General features: G+C 34.1%; 3 protein-coding genes and 1 long non-coding RNA gene across 5 annotated transcripts; all 4 read left to right on the forward strand.

Annotated features, from left to right (window-relative positions):
- The first annotated feature begins 339 nt into the window (after positions 1–339).
- On the forward strand, positions 340–1,915 carry LOC120076006. Its single transcript, XR_005481463.1, has 4 exons — positions 340–784; positions 876–960; positions 1,048–1,116; positions 1,853–1,915. It is a non-coding gene; the product is annotated as an uncharacterized LOC120076006 (long non-coding RNA).
- Positions 1,916–7,761: 5,846 nt separating this feature from the next.
- LOC120076110 (putative syntaxin-5) lies at positions 7,762–11,488 on the forward strand. Its single transcript, XM_039029888.1, has 7 exons — positions 7,762–7,837; positions 8,492–8,556; positions 8,876–8,929; positions 9,942–10,004; positions 10,471–10,560; positions 10,823–10,993; positions 11,249–11,488. The coding sequence occupies exons 1-7, from the start codon at positions 7,762–7,764 to the stop codon at positions 11,486–11,488; spliced, it is 759 nt and encodes a 252-aa protein (XP_038885816.1).
- Positions 11,489–11,677: 189 nt separating this feature from the next.
- Positions 11,678–12,844, forward strand: LOC120075106 (protein SHORT ROOT IN SALT MEDIUM 1-like). Its single transcript, XM_039028277.1, has 3 exons — positions 11,678–11,842; positions 12,481–12,511; positions 12,607–12,844. Exons 1-3 carry the CDS (start codon positions 11,693–11,695, stop codon positions 12,831–12,833), a joined length of 408 nt encoding a protein of 135 aa, XP_038884205.1. The 5' UTR covers positions 11,678–11,692; the 3' UTR covers positions 12,834–12,844.
- Positions 12,845–20,235: 7,391 nt separating this feature from the next.
- On the forward strand, positions 20,236–22,247 carry LOC120074950. Of its 2 annotated transcripts, XR_005481169.1 has the most exons (4): positions 20,236–20,562; positions 20,651–21,198; positions 21,584–21,647; positions 21,758–22,247. XR_005481169.1 is itself a non-coding variant. In XM_039028060.1 (2 exons), exons 1-2 carry the CDS (start codon positions 20,391–20,393, stop codon positions 21,013–21,015), a joined length of 537 nt encoding a protein of 178 aa, XP_038883988.1. In that variant the 5' UTR covers positions 20,236–20,390; the 3' UTR covers positions 21,016–21,286. The 2 variants fall into 2 exon arrangements, 1 of the variants encoding a protein (XP_038883988.1); XM_039028060.1 differs by lacking the exons at positions 21,584–21,647; positions 21,758–22,247 and having other exon boundaries at positions 20,651–21,286.
- The last annotated feature ends 3,388 nt before the right edge of the window (positions 22,248–25,635 follow it).

Here is a 25,635-nt window from a genome sequence, read left to right on the forward strand (position 1 = left end):
CCGTATTTTTTTTTAGTAGTATTAATGTAATTTCAGAAATTTTTTTTTACTAATTGAGGACATTTTTGAAATTTTACACCTTAAGTGTAATTGCGAGAATTTAATTATGGACGTTGAAAAATATTTATGTTGGAATTGAATGGCAGGAGTTAAATCTTTTTTAGAGGAAGGGAGTTTAAAGAATTTATGTGGATTAAGAAAAGAATAAAATATAATATAATATTTTTTATTTTATTTTATTTTATTCCTTTTCTTTTTTATCTTTTTCCTTTTTCTTCCCTCTTCCCTCTTCCTNAATATAATATAATATTTTTTATTTTATTTTATTTTATTCCTTTTCTTTTTTATCTTTTTCCTTTTTCTTCCCTCTTCCCTCTTCCTCCTCACACAAACCTAGCAGCCGCTCACTCTCCCTACTGACCTTGACCGCCGACCTTCTCAGCCCGTCGTCCAGACGCCGCTAGTCCGACTCTAGTCGCTCGCCGCCGAGGTTTTTGCCCTAGCCGACTACTCTTCGTCGCGTTCTGCTGCCATCGCTGCCCAGTCGACGCCGCACCGTTCGTCGAGGCCTGACCGCGTGCGAACCCCCCCGACGGCCGTTGCTTCCAGACGCATCAGCAGTTGTTCCGACACTTTGCTACCCGCATCGTCGTTCAGATCTACTCTGTGCTGTTCCGGTTCGCCCTTCCAGTCGTTGTTCGCCGGCGTAGCAGCTGCTATCTGTCAGGTTCATCCTCTTCTGCCACCATTTCGTGGGGTTTTCGCCAAAAGCTTGGAATCTAGGGTAAGAGCTAAGATTTGTGTGTTTTCTTGAATGGGTTTGGTCATTCATTGAGTTTTGGTCTAATTTTAGTTATAACAATTATGTTATGAAGCTTGGATTGAACTTTCAAGGTGTCGGGAACCACTGCCCAGTACGATTAGAGTTGGAATAGATTTCTGGATCAGCACATAGTTTGGGTAAGTTGTTTTGTGGCATATGAGGTATTTTCGTATTTGGAATTTAGTCCTGATTGTCGGACTTAATTTTTCTTATTTTTGATTCAGGATGTGATTCAAGAATTTTACTAAGTTAAAGGAGGGTGTGAATTACTTTTTGTTAGATTTAATTGCGAGGTAATAATCTTACTACTGGAACTGCCCATGGGCTAGGCTCTAGATGTATGCTAGCATGATAGATGAATGTTATGGCAGAATGACAGCATGATAGACTGATAGTATATTATAACCAATGTATGTTCTGGTATGAGATCTAAAAGATTTATAGACACTTGAATGCTAGCATGAGATGATACTTGATTCTATATGGTTGTATTTGATCTAAGGATATTGAGGTATACATGTATGTTGTAGAACCATGATGTTGAGGTATATGTGTATGTTGTGGAGCCATGATGTTGAGGTTTATATGTATGTCATAGATTCGTACAGTGATAATTATGATGTTGAGATTATACAAATGTCCTTACTGATTAGTTAGATGCCCATTAGATTTTGTGTTTCCTTTGGGATTCACCAGCTTGTGTTTCCTTCGGGATTCACTAGTTTGTGTTTCCTTCGGGATTCACTAGTTTGTGTTTCCTTCGGGATTCACTAGTTTGTGTTTCCTTCGGGATTCATCAGTTTGTGTTTCCTCCGGGACTCACCAGTTTGTGTCTCCTTCGGGATTCACTAGAAGTAGTGGGCATACTTAACTATAGTAGGATAGAACTCAAACTCCCTTTTGTTTCATGTGTATATGTGTCCCATGAGGACTAGAGCATCTAGAAGACATAGATGCCTAGCCTGACCCCAGTAGTGAGGTTACTTACTGAGTATTTTATACTCATTAATTCTCATGTTATTGTTTCAGGTAAGGGTAGAGATGCACTGGCAATCGACAAACAGAATTCGTGATCGAGACACTAGGACTAGTTTTTACGCTTCCGCTCATTGAGATTTAGAGTTCTTTTCATGTTTCTCTTAACTTTTAGTTTTGATGTTTAAAACTTACTTTTATGAATTGTCTTTCATACTTATTTATTATTCTTTATGATTTATGGGTACCCTACTATTCTTTATGTATTATGGGTACCCTACTATTCTTTATGATTTATGGGTACCCTACTATTGTTTTTAGTTTTGATGTTTAAAACTTACTTTTATGAATTGTCTTTCATACTTATTTATTATTCTTTATGATTTATGGGTACCCTACTATTGTTTTTATATTTGAATTTAATGAAAAGTCTTTTGAACTTACCTTATTTAATTAACATTTATTTCGCCATAACCGAGTATCGTTTTGAGTTCCATGCATGCATGTATTTAGTAACGGCCTAACTTAAGTCCTAAGGGGTCGAGTCGTTACATATTTAGCTACCATTTTCGGTCAAGAACTTACTAACACTTATTAATTCTGTAAGTGTAACCCTCCATTTTTAGATCTCAGATATTAGCGGCCCCAACGATGCTACCGAATTGGAGAGTCAAAGTTGGGAAACAACCTAAGAAATCCTATCCATTTCTGGAGTTTGAGTTGTTCTGAATCCCATGTTACAACCCTCTGAGGGGATAACTATCGTTAAACGACTAGCAAAGGCCATGTAAAGTTGACCAGCAGGTGCAACATAGGAATCTCACGGTCCAAACCAACGGAAGAGACCGTAGGACACGTTGACACACATCTTTCACCCACTTACTATGAACTACTTCCTCCATTCACCTTGATCTTGACCCATACAAATACTTTTCGAATGGAGGTCACTCCCAGGGTGACATGAAGTGTCGTATGAATCTCGTGGTGTGAACTTCCTAGGGACGTGAGAGTTGAAATCAATATTTCACATATTTGATTTTACAATGAACAACTTTCCTTTATTCACCTTGATATTGACTCATGCAAACACTTTCCGAATAGAGGTCACTCCTAGGGTGACACGAAGTGTCTCATGAACCTCACGGTGTGAATTCTTTAGAGACGTGAGAATTCAAATCAAAACATCGTGAACCTACGATGTCTAGGTGAAAAACCAATTTTAACACCTTACACTACTCACATGTACTCATAAAACTACTTAACAACGCTCAATTATTCGGTCATAATCCCCAGGTAGGAGGTGTTCCGTAGACTGTCAACTTAAGTACCCTTGGCCTTAGATAGGATTATTAACTGGTTGAGTTTGTAGCCATATTTTACAAGATGTCGACCTATTTTAACTATTAAAACAGGTGGTTAACCTACGTGAGCATGCTTTTATCTTTCTTATGGATTTTAATGTCTAATCCAATTTTATAACAACTTATAAAATAATAGACATGCATTGCATCCATAACATGCTTTTATATAACAATATATAAACATTCAATCCATGCAATTAATATAACAACTTATATCAAAACATAGAATCCTACACATGCATACTATATATTATAACACTTATAATATACATGCAATGCATGCTACATGCTTATCCTATGGTGGGATTTTAAATCTACATGGCATACAATACGCACACAATAGATAAAATATTTAATTCATACATTCATAATGTATAATTAAATAAACACACTAAAATGGATAGATTTTGGCATCCTAAGCTAGCTAAAAGCTACACTTATTACAATAATAAGCAGAAAATAGCCTCAAACCGCCTCCGAACGCTTCGAACCAGCTCGAACCACTTGAAAAACCTTTGAACCGGCCTTGAAACCAGCAAAACAGCCCAAAACCGGCCAAAACTTGTCAAACCAGCTTGAACCGGACCGGTCCAGACCATCTTGTGACCGCTGAACCTCCAAAACCGGGCGTGTGGGTTCAAACTCGGTCGGCTGGAAAGCGAGCGCGGGTCACCACCAAGGTCGCCTGGAGCGGACTGCGCGCGGGCGCTTGGACGAACGTTGGGCCGAACACGCGGAGCTGGGCCTCGGCGAGGGCGAAGCGGGCTGGGCGGGCGCGGATCTTGAAAGCAGGTTTTAACCGGGGCTGGATCGGACGGTGTCGCGGGTCAGCGCTCTCCGGGTCGGGTCATGAACCGGGTCTGGGAGGCCAATTCGGTCTGTGAGCAATTTTTCAACCAAATTTGAAGCTGCCTCTTTTTTCCGAAAACCGAGCCATTACAGCCTAATTCAACTCTAGCAAAATTACAGATCCTTCACGACACATTAAAACCCATAAAACACCGGAAATTACAATATTTTTACTACCCCAGAAAGAAAAATGGATGCCAAACCACAAATTATCCATTTAGCACATATCATTCATTAATATGAATCAATACCACCATATGCCAAAATTAACAAAAAATTGAGTACTTTAAGCATGCCTGATACCAATTGAGGAACGAACACATGCGCAGTCAGAAAAAAAACGGATCTAAAGTACTATAATTAAATAATTATAAAGATAAACATGCATGCAATCAAACAAATAAAAAGGGAAAAGAATACAACCTTTGTCGTCTTTGAATCTTCTCCAAATCAGCTCCAATCTCCCCACGAACGGTTCGTAGACCACCACGAAAGTCTTCCCAACTATTCTCGGGCCTTAGAACGGGATGGTGGGATCCGATGAGTGACTAATTTGGAGAGAAAATAGCTAAAGCTTTGAGAGAAAAGGGGATGAGATTATCACATAATCTCATCTAAACTCACAATGGCCAAGAGTTCTTCAAAAAGCATTAAACACTCCCTTTTAAAGACCATTACATGCAAACATGCAACTTTGAGTTTGATGAGAATTTGACATTAAAAAATCCACCAACTCAAAAAGTGGGCTTTAGTGGGACAAGTTCTTCAAATGAAGACAACATTTAGCCATGCAAAAGTTGGCATTTCCTACTCACAAATGTTGGATCTTTCCACTTACTTGGTCAAAGTTTGACTTTTAAAGTCTTAAGTCAACAAATTTGATTTTTTGACTTTCAAAAATCAAAAGTCAACAATTTGATTTCCATTGCATTTTTTACCTCGTCAACAAATTGACTTTTAATGTAATTTTGACCAAATCCATTTAATTTCAAAATTAATTCTAAAAATTAATTTTAAAATTAAATTAATAATGAAATAATTAATTAAACAATTTAATTACTTTAATTTAATATTAAATCCAATACTTATCCCAATTTATATGAATCTTTATTCATAATCTTGAAATTTAAATCTTATTTAAATATCTCTTATTTTCTCTCTTTAGGTTTAATTCACAATTAAACATTAGGTTAAATATATTGTATATATTTAATGTTTTGTTCCAAAAAAACGAATTTGAACACTTCAAATTCGTTCGTCACACTGTTCTAAGGTTTTATCTGATATGAGGTAGTAGGGGGACCTCATGGACCTACAAATTATGAGCTCCAACGATTCGCGATTAATCGGCTAAACTCTTTAATCTAATTAACCACAATTCGTTAACTACCAAGTCACTCCACTAAAGTTTAGTAGTTGCACTCCCCTTACTGTAGATATATTGTGTCCACTCGATATAACCATGATAAGTAAGTTAACCCTTCACAGGTTGTTCGTAATAACGACTGAGTCAAAAATTGTTTTACCCCTGAGATTACATCTAGCTCCTTAAGTCCCACTGATCCTCGAATAAACAATTGGTTTGTGATCCAATCACTAAACCGAGCCCCTCTCGGGCCAATGAGAGGGCGGGACCCCTTGTTCAAGACCCAGAGTCAGCACTTAAGGGAACAATCTCTCTACTATCCCTAAAAGCGGGTAGGAGTAAATTCCATCCTACACCCTACATCCCCAGCTATCTACTTGGTCTTACCCTTGAAATGGGAGATTTATTGAACTGGCGTTGTTGAGGCAACCCTCATCCATGCAAATTTAAGGATAATCTCGAATAAACAGGAGTTCATAATTAGCTCAGGATTAAGGTCAAGTTACCTAGGTCATCGCTTTGAAATAGTCAGTCTTAAATAGTAAACAACGTTATAAAGTAAGAGGGACTTAATTCTTGGTCCGATCTTATGCAAACTCATTGCATAAGATGCCCCCACTTCTCATTTCAAACATGAACGAATCAGGATCACTTCGTTTGTAGCACTTTACAACAAATTGTAATAACTACAGAGTGAGTCGCATCCAACCGTGTTACCAGAATAATGTATCTAGCCTTATTCATATACTATAGACCGTTTTGGCTATTTACTGTACTTGATCCACTCTTATGTCTTCACATATATTCATATAATAGCCATGGATCTTTAGTTTATTTGATTTAGACTTTGCAAGTGCAATTCACATATTCAATAACAGTTTTATTGAATAAACGTCAATAACATCTTTATTGGTAATGGAATATGTTTAACATTACAAACTGCGAGTTTTAGAACATACAATCAAACAGTGTGCTTATTATCATGTTGAAATCTTGCATTTGCAAGATTACTTCCTCAAATAATTAAGTTAAGAGCACATTTTCTATATTATACAATTAAGACCATTCCTCTTGATAATGTTGGTGAATTTACCTTCCAAAATTTTGATAGCTGTTGTATGTCAATTGGGATAGTTGTTGAACATCTTGTAACTCATGTTCATACACAAAATGGTTTAGCGGAATCATTTATAAAACGTTAGCAATTAATTGTAAGACCATTACTTATGAGAGCTAAGTTTTCTTCATTTGTATGAGGACATGCTATTTTGCATGCAGCGTCACTTGTATGCATTAAGCCAATAGTTTATCATAAGTACTCGCCAATACAATTAACTTATGGTCATGAACCAAATATTTCCTATATGAGAATTTTTGGATGTGTAGTATATGTTCCAATTGCTTCACCATAACACACTAAGATGGGTCCTCAAAGGAGGTTAGGAATATATGTTGGATATGATTCTCCATCAATTATTAAATATCTTGAACTCCTAACGGGTGATGTATTTACTGTACGATTTGCTTATTGTCATTTTAATGAGACAAATTTTCCAACATTAAGGTAAGAAATTAAGAAACTGAAAAAAAATAATACATGGAATGCATTATTATTCACTATAAGAATTTTGGGCTTTAATGTCGGTTGGAAAAAGTGAAACCGGATGTATAATGTCGGTTTTGTTTTTTTAAAAAAAGAGGATCTTTAAAGATCCGCTTTTCTTTAAAAAAAAAAAAAAAAAAAAAAAAAAACCCTTTCCCCCCCCTTTTTTTTTTTTTTCCCCGCTTCCCTCCCCCCCTCCCCCAATTTTCTTTTCTAAACCCTATTTTCCCCATCAGCCACCTCCTCCATCCCATTACCAGCCACTGCACCTCCCTCGTTCTTCAGCTTTCTCCGCTCGCCGTCCGTCGATCGTTCTTCAATTATTAGAGTGATTTACCCATTATCGGCAATGCAAAAATCTGACACCATTAATACGGCTCTGTTTTTTGTTTGTTCTTCAGGTGTACGTTGATCGTTCTTCTTGGCCGTCCATCGATCGTTCTTCAGTCTGTGAAAGCTAAGATTGATGGCAACAAATTGCCAGTAACGGGGAAGAAAATAGACGCAACGAAACTCCGTGAGAAACTTTCAAATAAGACGAAGAAGAAAGTGGATTTGATTTCACCACAACCCAAGAAGGAAAAGGACTCGAAGCCCAAAGATAAGATCGACGATGACTAGACTACTTCTAATAACAACAAATTCGACAAGAAAACAGATGAGAATAAGAAGAAATCTAAAGAGGTAATTTGAAAAATCAACAAACCTCCAAATGAAAAATCGATCCCCTCTGTGATTCTATTTGATTTTGTGTGTTTCTCTGTTTTTTCAGCCACCGGTGACGATGGCGGTGTTGAAGGTTTTATTACACTGTCAAGGCTGTATAGAGAAGATTCAGAGAGTAACAACAAAATTCAAAGGTAAGAGATATAAATCAACAATTATTATCACTAAACAAGAACATGATGAAAATGTTTTAGCTTGGATTTATTGATGAAAATGTTTTGAAAATCCTGTTTTAGCTTGATATTTGTGAATGAGAGAAACGGTGATAAATTCTTTTTCAACATTATTTAGGACTCTTACAGTAGTTTACAACAAAGTTTTCCTTCTATTGGACAAGGATTAAGCAAATTCGAACAACAACTAGCAAGGATTTGGGTTCTTTTGGATTCAGAATAGTTTCAAAACTCTTCGAATACTTTTCGGCAAGAATATGAGACTGTTTTGTTTAGACTTGATTCAAAGTGTCCGAATTGAGATTTAAAATTGCTTTGGGAGTCTTTCAAATAGTTTAGAAGTTCTTTTATACGTGTTGTGCAAGTGGAATTCTACTTCTAGAGTCTATTTGTTGTGTGCTAGCATGTTTCGAGCTTCTATTGTAATTTATATATTATTTATGGCTACAAATTGATCATCTTGAATCATGTGTTTTGGCTAAATAATAGCATATTGTGATGTCATGTAGTAGTGTAAAAGCTTACGTGTGAATGAGTTATTAAGTGATATGGTGCATATGACTTTGTTGACTTGTTGAGAATGTTTGGTTGTGCATATGATTATATTGGAGGCAGGTTGTTACTTTATGTGTTTTGACATGAGATATGGTTTAGGATTATATGGTAGAAATCATGCATTGGTGAGATTTTGTGAGAAGGGGGTTAAGAACCTTGTGAACTTGTAAAGAAAATGTCTCAATGTTGGAGGCATGTTGTTACTTTATGCGTTTTGGCATGAAATTTTTGTTCTTATGTTTACGCCTCTCAACTGTTTGTGTAAATATCTCAATGAAAGCCAGCTATGGTTTCACTCCAATGTGTCTCTTTGCTCCTAGATTTTGGCCTTTTTATGTGTCTATGTCTTTTGAAATTCGATTTTGTTGTATATGATACATTTGTTGAATTACTTGAAGTTCTAGTGCATAATTACTTGTTACCTTTTGTGATAACATCCTTAAGAAAGGTAGGGGTGAGAAGCTGAGTGATGAAGCAATTAAGGAGATACTTGAGAAGGTAACTTTTACTGTGATTTGGTGTATCTCATTTGGATGTGTTTTTACTGTGTACTGCAGAAGTTATTTATCTTCTGCTTTCTTTCTATGAGAGATTACCAACAAAAGTGTAATGTACATCCAAAGAGGAAGTTCCAAGGATTAATAATTTTATCCTTAAAATCCTTGGCCATTGGATTAAAGAGATCACTGATTTTGTGCAACATAGTTCATCCACGATTGATATTAATGAATCTGAATTGGCTATTTTATGGGGTGTTATTCGTTGTTGTCCATATATTGTAAAATTTCAAGCCAATTCATCCTTACTAGTGGACTTGATTGATGCACTTGATCGGCTTTGTACTGTTGAAGGTAAAGTTTAATCATCTAATATGAGAGTGGTTTATTTTATCTTATTTTCTTTACTGACCAGTGATATTGATTAGATGGGTGTATAAGATTATGCATAATAAGTACCATATGCATCTTTATACATACAAAGTGGACTAACGGTGTTTCTTCATAGTTGGAATATGGTTTTGATATTTTGTTTAGTTTTTGCACATGCAATACCCAGACAGATATGTAAGATATGACTATGGTTATCTTTATAGCACTAGTTGAGGCTAACTACCACTTTTAGGCTGCTTGGTTTTTAATTTTTCTCCTTTAAGAATTACAGGTTGAATTTTATTCATGGCTCTTTTAGGTGACATATTTGGCATCCTAAAAAGAAAATTTGGAAAAGCATAGTTTGATGCCACCATAGTTCTTAACCTTAAAGTTTACTCTCTGTGAGAAGGCTGGGCTTTGAAGAATTAAACAGGCTTGTGTACCTTGCTTAAAAGATATAGCTCATGTTCATAAGTCTTGGTAAGCTGTGCTGATTTATTTGGATTTTAATTTAATGGTAAGTTCGGAAATTCTTGCATTCTAGACAATTTTTTTCTAAAGTACCTTTCTAATCATTATTTATCTCTAACCTTGGTTGTTGGAAGCATGTAGTATTCCCTAATCCGTGTTAATTGTAGCCAAGGTCACAAAAGATCTATTCTGAAGAGTTAAAGCAGATAAGGTTGAACGATGTTGTACAGGTGTTTGCAAGATAATTTGTGTACCCACAACAAGTATCAAGGGAAGTTCGTAATCTACTCTCAGAATTATTGTGCCAACTAATGAGCCTTTACAGTTGCCACCCTTAACAAAGGACTCTTCCAATTGAATAACGAGATGGAAATGGAAAATTGGAACAATTAATTTTTGAATGATTCAATAGGCGTGAAGGTAAGTTTGTCCCATGTCCTTTATTTTCTCGTTTGACTTTGTGCTTTGAGCTTTGAGATTCCTCTCTATTTGTGTCAAAGGTCCTTCATCATCTTCTCACCATTGAATTCAAAACCCCTACTTTTAAATTAATATTAGTTTCTATTTGCCCCCGTGCCCCCCCTCGAAGGAAAAAAATACTTGTTTCCGTGCAATAAAAAAAATATTTAAGTGCATTTGTACATAAACATATGTGTTTATTGCTGTTAAACCATTTTCTTTTATTTCAAACCTCAGGAAGATCAAAAGATGGCTACACGGATGACGAATACAATGTCCAACTCGCTGAAAGGGAGGCCTGATTCAATTCATTGTGGCTCTATGCTTGTATTGGAGATTGAGTTTTAAGTTGTTGCGAACGTATTCCTAGGTGTCCGCTAAACTTCGTAGGAGAAATTCACTATATCCACCATTGCCTTTGGTGCAATGTTTCTAATTATACTTGAGGTTACCCGAATTTAATTGGAAGAGGTATGTTGTTCTAGATTTATAATCAAAGCATCTTGGAGTAACTGGCAGAAATCATTGTTAAGGTTTGTCTTATTTAGTTGATTGATCATTGAACTTAAAATGCTTTCTTTGTGGGAAGTTTGCTGCTGTAGTTGGGAGAAATCTAGCAATTTGGATGTGGGTAGTTGTTAGCCTAAGCATACTGGAAAATAATAAGTGTTATCTCCTGGACTGTGGTGCTGAAATATTTGTTTGGGTTGGAAGAGTGACGCAAGTAGAGGAGCGAAAAGCAACAATTCAAGTAGCTGAGGTAACTTTCTGTGCCAAAATTTCAAGTAATTAAATTTTCTTTTGTCATGCTGAAGCTGGGGGTCTGTTATCCTTGTTTTTAATGAATGTGCACATGAGCTCCTATATTTAAAAAATTATGTTGTGCTATATTGCTTCTTTGCTTTTGATCCTTTTCTTTGGTCATGCTGGTATCTACTTTCCTGTGATCCTGTCAAAGTTAATTAAATTATTATCATATGGTGAAATGAAAATTATGTTGCTTGTAAATTTACAGGAAGCAGGTGGATGGGGATGGTCAACCGTTGTTGCAGCAGCAGCAGCAGCAACAGCAATAGATGGTTCCATTAAAACATTAAAAGATACTTACATGCAGAGCAGAGCTGAAGCTCTTCAAAATGTTGAATCTACCATTCATGAATTGAGCAATATCTTCAACCAGCTGGCAATTCTGGTTTCTAAACAAGGAGAGATTGCTATTAGGTTTTCCCTTATGCACCTATTTCAGAATTGCTGATAATATAATTACTTTTCTGTTACAAACAAAGCATGAAAGGTATATGGTTACAGTATGTCCATTACATTCAGGTTGATCTTGAACCTTAAAGAGTTTAATGTGCTACACAAGATTGAATGGGTCTAAATATAGCCTTCATTAAAACTGGATAAGTAGTTAACATGTCATAGCTTGTGCGTTTATTTACCATATATCTTTTCAGAAATGTATGACTCAATGGTTTTTATGATTGTGAAACTTGGTTCCATTTGGTTGTCTGATTGTCTCCCTTCACTAAATGTGTTAAAGGAACAATGGCTTACACACAAAAGGGCTATTGTTGATCGAGAGCGCCATGTTGCACCAAAAAAGGAGGTTTGTGTTTCTATTGTTTTGTTCTAAGTAGAAGCTTTCATGAACATTGAGGCATATTATTATTCTTCTGCTTTTTATTTGAAGAGCTTATGGCTGTTAGCTGTTAGCTGTTAATGAAAAACAAGTTTTAAAATGTGTCATGTGTAATACAACTTGGACCGGAACTTTCTAAAAGATGAGGATGATATTCCAACTGTTGTGTCATTATTGAGACAAACTTTTGATAGGACGAAGAAATTGCCAAGCATGAATTAATATTATAAATTCTTATATATGAATGACTGGAATCTGTATATACAACTTACCTTCTCTGTCATTGAACATTCATTAATTCCTTTCAAGTCCCGTTGTTCAAAGATTTGGTATTGTGTGCCTTTTCAAATATAAGTTATTTATTTGCATTATGTGCATAAGTTCATGCTGCATTGCTTTTAAGAAAATATTGGTCATGGGGATGGCTTGCTATACTTTAAATTAAAGTTTCTTGCGGGACCACAGTTTTGTTTAGTCATTTACAGATTCATTTCCTTGTCCTTCCAATCCTTAGTTAACATGGTTGCCTTGGACTCATGTTAAGTTCTTAGACCCACGATTTCTCTTTGATATTTATGCACTGATACAAAAAGTTGAAATCTCAGATATCCAAGGAAGCAAAGGAAGGGAAGGAAGGTACTTTTCTTTTGCTTATCTACTTAAAAGACACTATTAACTTTATTATATTTACTACTAAAATGTTAACATCCCCTTGCTATTTATTTTCGTAGTCAAAGAAATGGAATCAACAAAAGATACTAAAATCATTGATAAGCTTGAAAAAGAGCAACACTCTGTGTCAACCAGGCAGACCGGCATAGATAAAAAGGAAAAGAGTAACAAAGGGGACAAAGGAAATACATCCGAGGGAAGGGGTAATGCAAGTAGCACAAAACTTGAAAGCAAGGATGCAGAAGAAAGAGGCAAGGAAGCTCAAAATGTTGAGAAACCAGATTAAGGAGAAGTAGCTGGGGGTACACAGTAAACTCATAATGTTTGTAAAATTATAATCTTTGTATTACTTATAATTTATGTTTTCAAGGCCTGAATTATTGTACGCCTTTTAAATTATAATTCTATAGCAGAATTTGCGGATTAAATGTAATAGATTTACAATCCATACATGAATAATATGTCATAGCCATAGTGTTCGATGATGATGTGTCATGTTATACTTTTTTTTATCAAAAAATGTGGTAAGGGAACTTTAAAAAATGGACAATAATTGACAAAACGGACAGATTCGGGCTTCAATGTCGGTTAAGAATTAAAAAAAAAGGCTTTAATGTCGGTTGTAACCGACATTAAAGAATTTTAATATCGGTTGGAACCAACAGGCTTTAATCACTAAAGACCTTTAATGTCGGTTGCAACTGACATTGAAGGCTGTGTTATTAGTGTTATTGAAGCCCTTTAATGTCGGTTTTAAACCGACATTAAAGGGCTTTAATAACACTATCTTTAATGTCAGTTGCCAACCGACATTAAAGCCTGAATTTCTTCTAATGATTGTCTCCCTGTAAAGATCAATGTGTACTTGAAGTTAAGAAAATAATTCATTTGCAAAATATAGCAAATCAATTACCTGATGCATTTATATATACAAAGAAAGTAACTAAGTCACATATACTAGCTACAAATATTCCATAAAAAATTGATATCCCAACACAACAAGTTGTCACTAATGAGTCTGAAATACGCTAGAAGCGTGGTAGACCAGTATGTTTCAAAGATAAAAATTCTCGAAAACGAAAAATAATTAATAGTAAAAAAGATTTGTTTGAGGATGTAAATACCCATGAAGAAATACTCGACATGACTAGTGAGGAAAGAGAAATACTTAAAGATAATAATGAGATTTCAATAAACTATTTCATGACAGGAAAAAGATAGAATCGGACTAATGTAGTTATTGACAACATTTTTGCGTATAATGTTGCTCTTGATATTATATCTAAAAATGAGGATCTTGAACTAAAATCTGTTGAAGAATGTCGATATAGAAAATATTGGCTTTATTGGAAAGAAGCAATCAAGACAGAATTAAACTCACCTTCAAAGCGGCAGGTTTTCAGACCAGTAGTTCGAACACCAGAAGGTATCAAACCTGTGGGATATAAATGAATATTTTTTAGAAAAAGAAATGAAAAATAATGAGATCACAAGATACAAAGCAAGACTAGCTGCACAAGATTTTTCACAAAGACCTGGTATTGATTATGAGGAGATATACTCTCCAGTGGTAGATGCAATTATACTAAGATATTTAATTGACTTGACTGTGTATGAAAGTCTGGATATACATCTTATGGATGTAGCCACATCATATTTTTATAGATATCTTGATAATGATATTTATATGAGAATCCCAGAAGGAATTAAAGTACCTGAAACATATACATCAAATTCTCAGGAATTGTATTCAATAAAGTTACAAAGATCACTAAATGGATTGAAACAATCAGAACGGATGTGGTACAATTGTCTGAGTAAATATTTATTGAAAGAATGATATCAAAATAATCCAATATGTCCATGTATTTTTATAAATAAATCACAATCATAATTTACTATTATAACTGTATATGTTGATGACTTGAATATAATTGGAATTCTTGAAGAGCTTTCAAAGGCAATAGAATATCTTAAGAAAGAATTTGAGATGAAAGATCTCGGAAAAACAAAATTTTGCCTTGGTTTACAAACTGAGCATTTAGCAAATGGAATATTTATTCATTAGTCAACTTATACAGGAAAATTTTTGAAAAGATTTTATATGGACAAAGCACAACTATTAAATATTCCATTGAAAGTCCATTCATTGAATATAAGGAAAGATATATTTCGACCTCGAGACGATAATAAAGAATTTCTTGGTCCTAAAGTACCATATCTTAGTGCAATTGGGCACTTATATATCTTGTTAATAATATAAGACCAGATATTACATTTTAAATAAATTTATTAGCTAGATATGGTTCTTCTCCTACAAAAAGGCATTGAAACAAAATTAAGCATATTTCGTTATCTCCGAGGAACAATCAATATGACCTTGTTTTATTCAAATAAATCAAATTTTGACCTAGCTGGTTATACAGGTTCTAGATATTTATCTGATCCACACAAGATAGATCTCAAATAGGTTATATGTTCACATGTGGAGGAACTGTTATATCATGACGATCGGTGAAACAGATCATAACGGTCACTTTCTCAAATCATGCTGAAATTCTTACAATTCACGAGACTAGTTGAGAATGTGTATGGCTAAGATCAATGACTTAGCACATTCGTGAAACATGTGGCTTGTCTTCTAATAAAAATCTTCCAACAATATTAACGAAGGCAACACAGTTTGCATAGCCCAAATCAAAGGAGGACATATTAAAGGAGATAGAATGAAACATATTTCACCGAAGCTTTTCTACACTCATGATCTTGAAGAAAATGGCGACATCACTGTACAAAAAATTTGTTTGAAGGATAACCTGACAGATTTATTTATAAAGGCATTACCGACGACAACTATTGAAAAATTGGTACACAACATTAGAATGAGGCAATTCAGAGATCTTAAATGATGTTTTCATGAGGGAAGTAAATATATTGTATTCTTTTCGGAGTATATATTATATGAAATATGAATTCTTTTTCCTTCACTAGGTTTTTTCCCATTAGGTTTTTCCTAGTAAGTTTTAGCGAAGCATATTTTACACACACATATATATGGACATCTAAAAGGGAGTATTATAAAGCCATGTGTCAATCTTCATATTATCCATATACCTCGTAGTTATTCATGGCCCATATAAAACCATATTCTACCTGCCACTTTACCGGTGGATATTAAAATGATAGATGTTGGTGAGAAATGTACTTCAAATTTCCCATAAATTTTCATATTATTAATTTTTCATAATTTTAGTTATTTTATTTTATTATTAATTATATTTATTTATTATTATATTATATTTTTTCTATATCTATTGTGCTCCTCATTTTCACAACAAACCACTAATTTTAAGGAAAATATTATATGTTAAATATTCCCAAGTTATATGCACTCGCTTGACCAATTCACATACTACTTTGGACTCCTTTGGATGATATTAAGGGTGGTGTGGCACTTTGTCATTAAAATCAGGATTTGGCCAACCTTAGAGGTTGAAGTTTATTTATTTGAATTAAATAAGGTGGGATACGATAATGTATGGTGTGTTAGACAAACAAAGCAATCCAAACCAATGATCATACAGGATAATTATGTATATAAATATATGTGCGCGTGTGTGCGTGTTTATAAGATTAGTGTGAAGGTGAATTAAAAAGTGTGGAATTAATATTGGAAGCTACGCCATATATAATCGGCGAACCTCGTTTCCATCCCCACAACCTTGTGGCGAGGTAGCCGGCCATTTTATAAGAAGATGATCACCATCACATGAAATTGGGGCGCCATATATTATCATCAGGAATATTATCATTATTCAGTAATCAATAATATGCTAAGGAGTTGTTTACCCTATTTAGGGTCACCCAATTGTGTTGACAACACTATCATTGATGAATCAAAAAGCAGAGAATTGGAGGAAGCTGCTGGGCATCATGGCCACAACCACAACAATCATAACAATAATAATAATTCCCCTTCTTCATTCGTGTCCTCCAATAATTCCAAGCACATTTTCGTGAGAGTGGTTCACGCAGGCGGCAAAGTGGACCATTATCCCAATGCTGTTCTCGCCGCTAAACTCCTCGAAACCCTTCCCGGCAAATGGCTCACGCACCCTCAAGTATTCAAGCAACCACACCAGTCTATCATCTACCCTCATGAATATCTTCTTCCTGGCCATAAATATTATGTAATTCCTCTCTCCACCATTGACAAGCTCATGAGAAAACACAGTAACAACAACAACAGCACCGTCAAATTCGTAATTCCCCCAAATAATATTACAGGGATCAACCGACAAATCGACATGGGTCATTCCGAAGCTAATATAGATCACGACGGCCATACTCATGTAAAATCCATGGACGACGACGATATTTCCTTCTATTCTGCAAGAGAATTTTATGCCAACAAACACAAGCGTTCGACCTCCTCCGCAACTAATGGAACCACCGGCGGTTCCAGGAAGCCTCGGATTTTACTGCCAAACCCAAAGCCGAAGCCGAAGCCGAAGCCAAAGCCCTGCTCTGCCTATACTTGGGAGCCTGGCCTTACTTCTATACAAGAGCTCTCTCCATGACTCTAGATCTACTTTCCTCTTTATTAATTATTCCTTTTCCCTTTAACAAATCTTACTATCCATGCAGTTATTAATAAGCTTTTCTGGCAATTCCATTAATCTCTTCATCATCTACTACTGTACACACACACAATTAATAATATCCCCTGTAATTTTGATTCATACAGTTTGGATGGGGGACTTCGATAAATCACCTCTAAAATTTAAAAAATAAAATAAAATAAGATTGGGGTTATGTTTCTAATTCATGAGTTTGATTTGCCAATTCCTATATGCAATGTTATCGGAACAGGTTTATTGGTTAGATGTATGGTTTGGTTTTTTGCATTTTCTTAACGATATATTGGGTTTATTAATATCTAAGATTTGAGAATTAATTTCATAATTGTAAGTGAAATTTAAAATCACGAAAGTGAATTGGGTTTTAAAATTAGTTTTTAGGTCAATAACTATGGGCAGGCATTTAAACTCTAACTTATATTAGGAATGTATAAAGTGTTTAATTTTTAACCATTTTTGGTTAAGCCCAAACTATCTTATCAAATTATTTAAGGTTGGCCAACTTGAATATAGTTTAACTCATTCACTTAGAAGTCCAGATCCTTCCCACTACTTGTTAAACACAAAAAGAAGAAGAAAAATGTTTATAATTATGTATTTCACAAACATTTACTTAATATTATACCAAACATATTCCGTTTATAAAGAAGAATTTTAGAGAAAGCTGGAAATGGAGATAAAATAGAGGATTTTTTTTTTTTTTTTTATCCTCAAAATTTATTAAACAAGAAAATAAAATGAAAAGCTAGCCAGAGAAACTATCACACAAAAAGGAAAAATAAAAACAAAATTATAGGAGCTTGACTTGAAAGTGTAAAATATCTAATTGTCCAAAAAGATTGAGATAGATTAGAATAGGTCTGTTAGAAATATAATATCTGGTGACAAAAATCGGAAAAGAGGAAAAATGATAAAGAAAAGATAAGAATGAAGAAAAAGCAATGTTTGAAATTTGAAAGAGATGATACATAAAATTAGAAGATAGTTTGAATTGAAGTTTGGTATCAAAATCAAAGTAATTAAGGGAAAGTTGGGGAAATTCTGGATAAGAAAAGAAAAAAGGGCGATGATAAGTCCTCCTCATTTTTGGGTAAATATATGAAAACTATGTCCCATCGTTTTTCTCTTTTTCTTTTTCTGTATTTGGTTCAGGGTGAGAATGCACATGGGAAGGAAGGTAGGGGACCCCAACCACTTGATGCACCCATGAACTTTGTTATATGAGACAATAATCCATTTCTTTAATTAAAACCCTAAACTCATTTGTTTATTATATATAAATTATAATACGTTGCCCTTAAACCTTCCTTACTCTAACAAAAATCTTCTTAAGTCATCACCAACCGCGTTGTTTAGCCAACAGCAGCTTTCGCCCCCCACAAAATATCAAACTTTCATTCATAAATGTTCAGTAATGGATGGATTGTGACCTTAATCGACTATGCCCAATCATATCTCTCCGCGTGTCACAACCAATTGGACTCCCAATCCCAACCCACCCTGCTGAATAAATCTCCGATATTGACCGATGCTAAAATAATTTTAAAAAAAAAGAAAAAAAGAAAGGCTTATATGTGAATAGAACCCGTCGTGATGACAACTGACGTGTAGGTGGGCCCATTCCAAAGCCTCCGGTGATGGGGATATGGAAATCCTCTCATTCAACAATGAATATCCAATCCTCTCTTGACAAAATTAATTTTTTTTAATATATCAAATATCATAAATATTTTTCAAACATGACAAATCGGGTCTTAACTTCCTCAAGTTCCATTTTGAAAAATTATTTTTAATAACAAAATTGTTGAATTTATAAATATAGCAAAATTCTACATTATCAATGATAGATCGAGATATCTATCTCGGTCTATCGTCGTCTATTACAGATAGAAAGTATTATTTTACTATATTTGTAAATAAGTTGACTTACTTTGTTATATTTGAAAACACTCTTATCATTTTATCTTTATTCTATATTCTATTCATGACTATAAACTTCATACATTTGGATTGAATTTTATCAATGGTAAATTGTTAGTTTCAATTAGAATACATATCGAAAGTATATCATTAATAACTACTTATATTTTGATTGAAGCTTGTAACATATAAATTTCAATCAAGATATTTGTAGTCTATCGATGATAAATTTTTATCATAGATAGGCAATTAACAAAATGGTATCTATGGCAAGTCATAGACTTCTAGAAGTGATACATTTTCATGATATGTCAACTATATGTAAAAGGAATGATACGTAGCATAAGAGGTAGAAGTTTATTAATGATGGATGCATTATTGATTAATTTTTATTAGTGATAGAAGTATTTCACTTATATGTTTTTAATGGTATGCTTCTATCAATTTAGATCCTCAATTTAGAAGGATAAAATTTGACAAGCTTGGCCATATTTTAACTTTTTCTAATTTGTGCACCATTTTTTTCAATCCATTTATGTACAAAGTTAGTAATTTGAATTAAACTAAATATGGCATGCATGAGACCTATGGATGAGGAAATAAAATTTATGGATCAAAATTGATGCACATGATATGGTATCTCATCCTCCTTTTCTTTTCCTTGGTTGCTCTCCATCCACCGTGTCTTCTCTTGCCTCACCTGTTGGGACAGTAGTACTCACCATTCTGATGCATTGGTTTTTAATTCAATTTTCTTAATTTATAATGATGAATTATTTCTTCATAAAAAAAACACATATTGTGTATTTCATTTTTCTTTTTTTTTTTTTTCTAAAAAACACAAAGTTACCAAACATATCAACTTTTACTAAATAAAAAAATGAACGGATAATATGAAGCAAAAATTGAAAGCAAATGCAACACAATATTGTCTTTGTCACACTCACAAAATATTAATGTTATCGTAAACTTGAATGTCGCATCAAAGTTAATTTGGTTAATTGTATCGGGGGCGGGCGACGTGGAATATTTTGAGCGGTTTCTTATATTTCATAATTTGGTTTAAAATTGAATTAATTAAGGTCGAGGGTAGAAGGGGAAATAAAAAAAAGAAGTGTATAAAATAGGGGAAAGAGTGTCCGGTGGATTGGGTTGAAGAAGAAGAAGAAGAAGAAGAAGAAGAAGAAGAAGAAGAAGAAGCGAGGGCAAACCAAAGGCCCAATAGCCATTCCCCTCTTATCTGATATCTCTCTTTTCCTCTTCAAAAATTGCTTATACGACACATGGGCAGACCTCCTCTCCACCGCAACGCACACACCTTCAGACCTACTCCCACCATCAAGTTCCTCTGCAGCTACGGCGGCAAGATCCTCCCTCGTTATCCCGACGGTAAACTCCGTTATCACGGTGGCGAAACCCGCCTTCTTGCTGTTAACCGCTCCATTTCCTTCTCTGGTAACCGCCTTCACTCTCTCACTACCTCCTATTTCCCGATTGATTGGATTAGGGTTTTAACTCTCCAATTTCTTGTGCTTCACCACAGAGCTCTTGTTGAAGTTCGGGGAGCTCTGCGGAATGTCAATTTCTGTCAGCTTCCGTTGCCAGTTGCCTAGAGAAGACCTCGATGCTCTAGTCTCCGTCACTTCCGATGAAGATCTCGCGAATCTCATCGAGGAATACGATCGAGCGGCTTCCCCTTCCTCATCGTTGAAGATCAGAGCATTTCTTTCCCCTCCGAAACATGCCAAAAGAATATCGCCTCCTTCTTCGATGCCCTCCTTCTCCTTCTCCTCCTCCTCCTCCTCCTCGTCGATGTCGGTGGCTCACCCGTTGCTTTCGTCGGATGTCACCGCCAAATGCTTCCTACTTGGAAAGATCTGCATCTGCGGTTCCTTTCAGTGTATATAATAATGTTCAAGGAAGTTCTACCTCTGGCCACATATTCATCCACAATGGTAGCAGCTGGGGATAACACCAACTCTTCCAACAGCGGACCGGATTGCCAAACAGAAACCAAATTACTTGAACTATACATATTATTCACAAAAAGGGAATTAAAATTCGAGTTACTCAAAGAGAGGCCAATACAATGTAATTGTCCTGTATAATGCTGCTTTGCTAATTTGATTACGTTTCCATTTAATGAATTTCCAGTCCAATTTCGGTATGGATTCCAAAACTGAATGGTGTGGTGAGTTGAGATGGTTTCTTCTTGATTCTTCTTGGCAAACTTGCTTTAACCATTTCTCCACGCCGTCGTTTAACCTCCTCCGTTATGACCAAAATTGTGGCACCAGTAACTTGTCCACTGCTAGTTTTTCTTGCATGCTATCTGTTTTATGTAACTGGGGAAGAAACAATTGTTATTAGCCAACAAAAAACATCTTTTCCCCTGCTGTTCTTTCTGTCGTTCAATATGTCATAGTTTATTCTCTGTTTTGAAATCTTTTTAATTGGGTCTCTTGTTTTTGTCCAGGAGCTTTGGCACCAAGAAATTCTCACGGTTGGAATCGGAGATTAAAGCTGCGGTGGACAAACGAGTAAGCTTCCATCACTCTTGTATTCTTTCTTAATTAAATGTGCTCTCTGATAATTGAAATAGTAATTTAATATTAATTACATTACAAAACTATGTTTCCTTTGATATTAGTTTTCTCAAGGCATTGCTGCGGCTGGAGAAGCTGAAACACACAGGAGAGGGCCCATATCCCATGTGGGGTGATAGCTTTTTGGAATCTTGATCAATGGGACACAGTATATTACTATCTGAAATAAATTCATTCAAGATTTGATATAAAATCAGACCAGACAAAATGCGGAATGAATGCTGGTGCATGGGATTAAAAACAAATTTAATTACAATCTCTCAAAACAGTGACAAGGGACTTGAAGTTTTTTTATATTTGAAAGAGATGAAGAACTTGCCTTTGCCTTCCACAAAATTGGAGATTCCTCTTAGAAAGAGACATGCATGGCCTATGGATATACAGCACGCTATAAAGACAAACTAATCCAAACAATTAATGGAAATGTAAGCCAAAATCTATTTGGATTAAAATCGAAGAATCTTTTTCTTATAGTTCATTGAAGATTCCACCCTTCCTTCACAAAAGTGAAAATACAATTCTAACTTTTGTATGGATTTCTTCTCTTTACATTTTAATCCACAATGTTAGGTATCACAGCACAGAAAAGGTAGTAAACTAATATACTACAATAGGAGGGGAAAAATTTCACTAAAAACAAGCAATTCAAGATACTGACATGATAATATAGAGATTACACATTGCTAGAAATATATTGATTCACTCTAAATTTGAGACTGCATTTGATTTTATTTCACCGCAAGTTTCTATACTGTGGAGATTACAAATGGCTCTCACATTCTCGTGCTATAAATTATCGTTCAAGAAGTCCAATGATGGCTACACATTGACTTATATCAACTACAAAAATTGAATGCAAAGAATACAATAAAAATAAATTCATAATGAAGAAGGTTTGATCCTCTAAATCTCACAAAGTAAGACTATCGCATTAACCCAACAAAAAATGCAATATATTTAAAAGGAAAGCCACTATATTTTGAATTGGTACTTTATGGTATTAAGTCACAACATCCTAGTTTTATTTTTATAGCATTGGAAACATTCTTTTGCAATAAGGAGAGTTTGAAACAATGTGAGACAATGCATCCGACATCTCAACTGTGGTAGCATTTCTTTGTCCGTCGCTTGGGACATCATCGTGACGCTCTAGTTGGCATCTTGATGTTGTCCTCTATGATTTACCTATTTCAACTTTTGACGTACAAATCTAACAAAATTCTCTAATTAAAATTAGACTTTCTATACTGGTAGTCTAATTAAATAGGCCAAATTACAATAATATCTCAAATCCTCCATTTTTTTTTTTTTTTTTTATGGATGACCTAATGGATTACAATATTATATAAAAATCAAATCCAAAATCCATGACACCCTATTAATTAAATTGGTTTTTTTTTTTTATAAAAAAAATGGTTTATTTTTCTCACTCCTCCTTAATTACCTCATTCTTTTCAGCTTGATTATAGTAAAATTGCAATAGTAGATAAATGTTGAATATGTATACTATCCAAATTGGTTTTATTAGTCCATTTATTTTACTAGTAATGACTCACGTGCAATGTATGTGTTGATGAATTTTATAGTTTATTATTTTTTAAATATTTTTTGTAAAGATTTAATGTGAATGTTGAAAATTTATTCATATTTTATCATTAGTTAATCATGCTAATTAAGTATATTGAAATAACTTTTACTACTCTCTATACTTTATAAATATATATGACATAATAAAATCTCCTTCTAAGAATAAAAATAATATTGTAAAATTAGAAATAGATATAGAGATTCAAAATCTAACACTAGAGACACTCAAGTAGTGGTGTTCCGTTGACATAAAATGTACTTATTTGACTTCAAATTTAGCTTTCATTTATCTAAATCAATTTCGTAAAGTAAAAACATGAAGAACCTCCTTTATTATTCTAATGTCTCTCAACGAACATGGATCACATCCATACATGAATGAATACATTCATTCGATGTGTAATCTGTAACGCCTTGAGTTTAGAAGGGGGACATAAATGAACCGAGATCACATCTGAATGAGAGGGATCTTGAGGACATGAAAGAATGTTTAAGAAAGGTTTAAAAGAATTGAAACACTACAAGAATTTTGGGCTTTAATGTAGGTTGACAACCAATTTTGAAGATCGCGTTATAAAAGGTCTTTAATGTCGGTTGTCTTTAATGTCAATTTTAAACCGACATTGTACACCATCTTAAATATCGATTTAAAATCGACATTAAAGACCTTTTATAACACGATCTTCAATGTCGGTTGTCAATCGGCATTAAAAGACCTTTAATGTCGGTTTTAAACCAACATTGTACACCATCTTCAATGTCGGTTTTCAATCGACATTAAAAGACCTTTAATGTCAGTTTTAAACCGACATTAAAGACCTTTTATAACACGATCTTCAATGTCGGTTGTCAATCAACATTAAAGCCTTTTAATGCCAGTTTTAAACCGACATTAAATGCCAGAATTATTGTCCCCTTTTTTTAAATGTCATTGTCCAATCCATTTTTAATGTCGGTCAAAAAGTTAAAAACGACATTATAATTATTTATCCACAAACAAGAATTGTTTTTATATACTAAGATCTCAACAAACACAAAAAATTTAAATCTAAGTCTTGTTCACAAAGCTCGAATAATAGTTAGCTCCCAAAGAGAGAATAACAAAATTTATACTTACAAAGTAGTAGTTGGCTGTTTACATATAAAAAAAAATCCCAAAATAAAATCTTAATTGCTTTTGTATATACAACTTAACTTTCAATAAATACAAAAAATTAACTAAAGATTGAGAGAACTGGTTGTCTACTTTGGAATGTTATTACTATCCCAAAAAATCTGCAAAGAAGACATGCTTGCTTAAGTATATAAAATCAAGAATAATTTAAAAATAAATGAATCATACTAAAAGAAATTACATGAAGTATGGAAACTATATTTATACAAACTTACCAAAAGGAATAAATGCAAAACTTGCTATTCTTTTCTCTATGCTATGGATGAGTTTGTTATGTCTTCTATCTAGAACCTCCCTTTACTTGTGCGAGTGACGTCATATGAGAGTGTATAAACAAAGAAATATAAGTTGCGTTAATATAAGCAATTTATAAATAACGAAAGAAATGAACTCAACCCATAAACAACTACCATAGTTGCACAAGAGTCATTGTAACGATCCCAAATTTCAATGTTAAACTAAGGAACATTACTATATTTTAATCTACAACTAACTTTATAACTCTTATGTTTTAAAAAAATTTCGGCAACATGACAGTACTACCACAACAATACAAAAAAAATTTACTTTAACACTTGTTCAAAGAAATGCACTTCCAACAATATTCAAATAACAATCTTTTCTCAATAGAACTACCAGAGTTTCCAGAACACTAATACTCAAACCAACTACCTAATCAAATTTGACAAAAACAATATATCTTAAAACTAAGAGAAAAGACAAAAATATATCTTATAGGATTACAAAATAATAAGATAGAAAAAAATACAAAACATCCCAAAAAAATACACTAAGAAACCTAACTACAACAACCACAAAAACCTATTTAAAAAGCTTTCGGTCACAAGAATAATTCTAAGAGAAACAACCAAATGAATTACCCACCACCTATAGAACATAAAATAGAAAATCTCAAAGGAATAGCTATACAAACATATCAATAACTATCTTTTATTAGGCATTTTATTAAAAAGAAGGGTTTGGAGAATCAAACAAACATATCCTTTACTAGGCATTTGATTAAAAGAAAACATATAACTTAATTTAAACTTCTACATGTATACTAAAAAAGAATACCTTCTCAAGGAAGCACAATATGCAAAGCGCTCTCAATTGATTGAAGAAAATATCAATAATTATATTTTTTACAAGGCATTTTAC

This window comes from Benincasa hispida, chromosome 4 (assembly GCF_009727055.1).
Source record: "Benincasa hispida cultivar B227 chromosome 4, ASM972705v1, whole genome shotgun sequence".
NCBI lineage: Eukaryota > Viridiplantae > Streptophyta > Magnoliopsida > Cucurbitales > Cucurbitaceae > Benincasa > Benincasa hispida.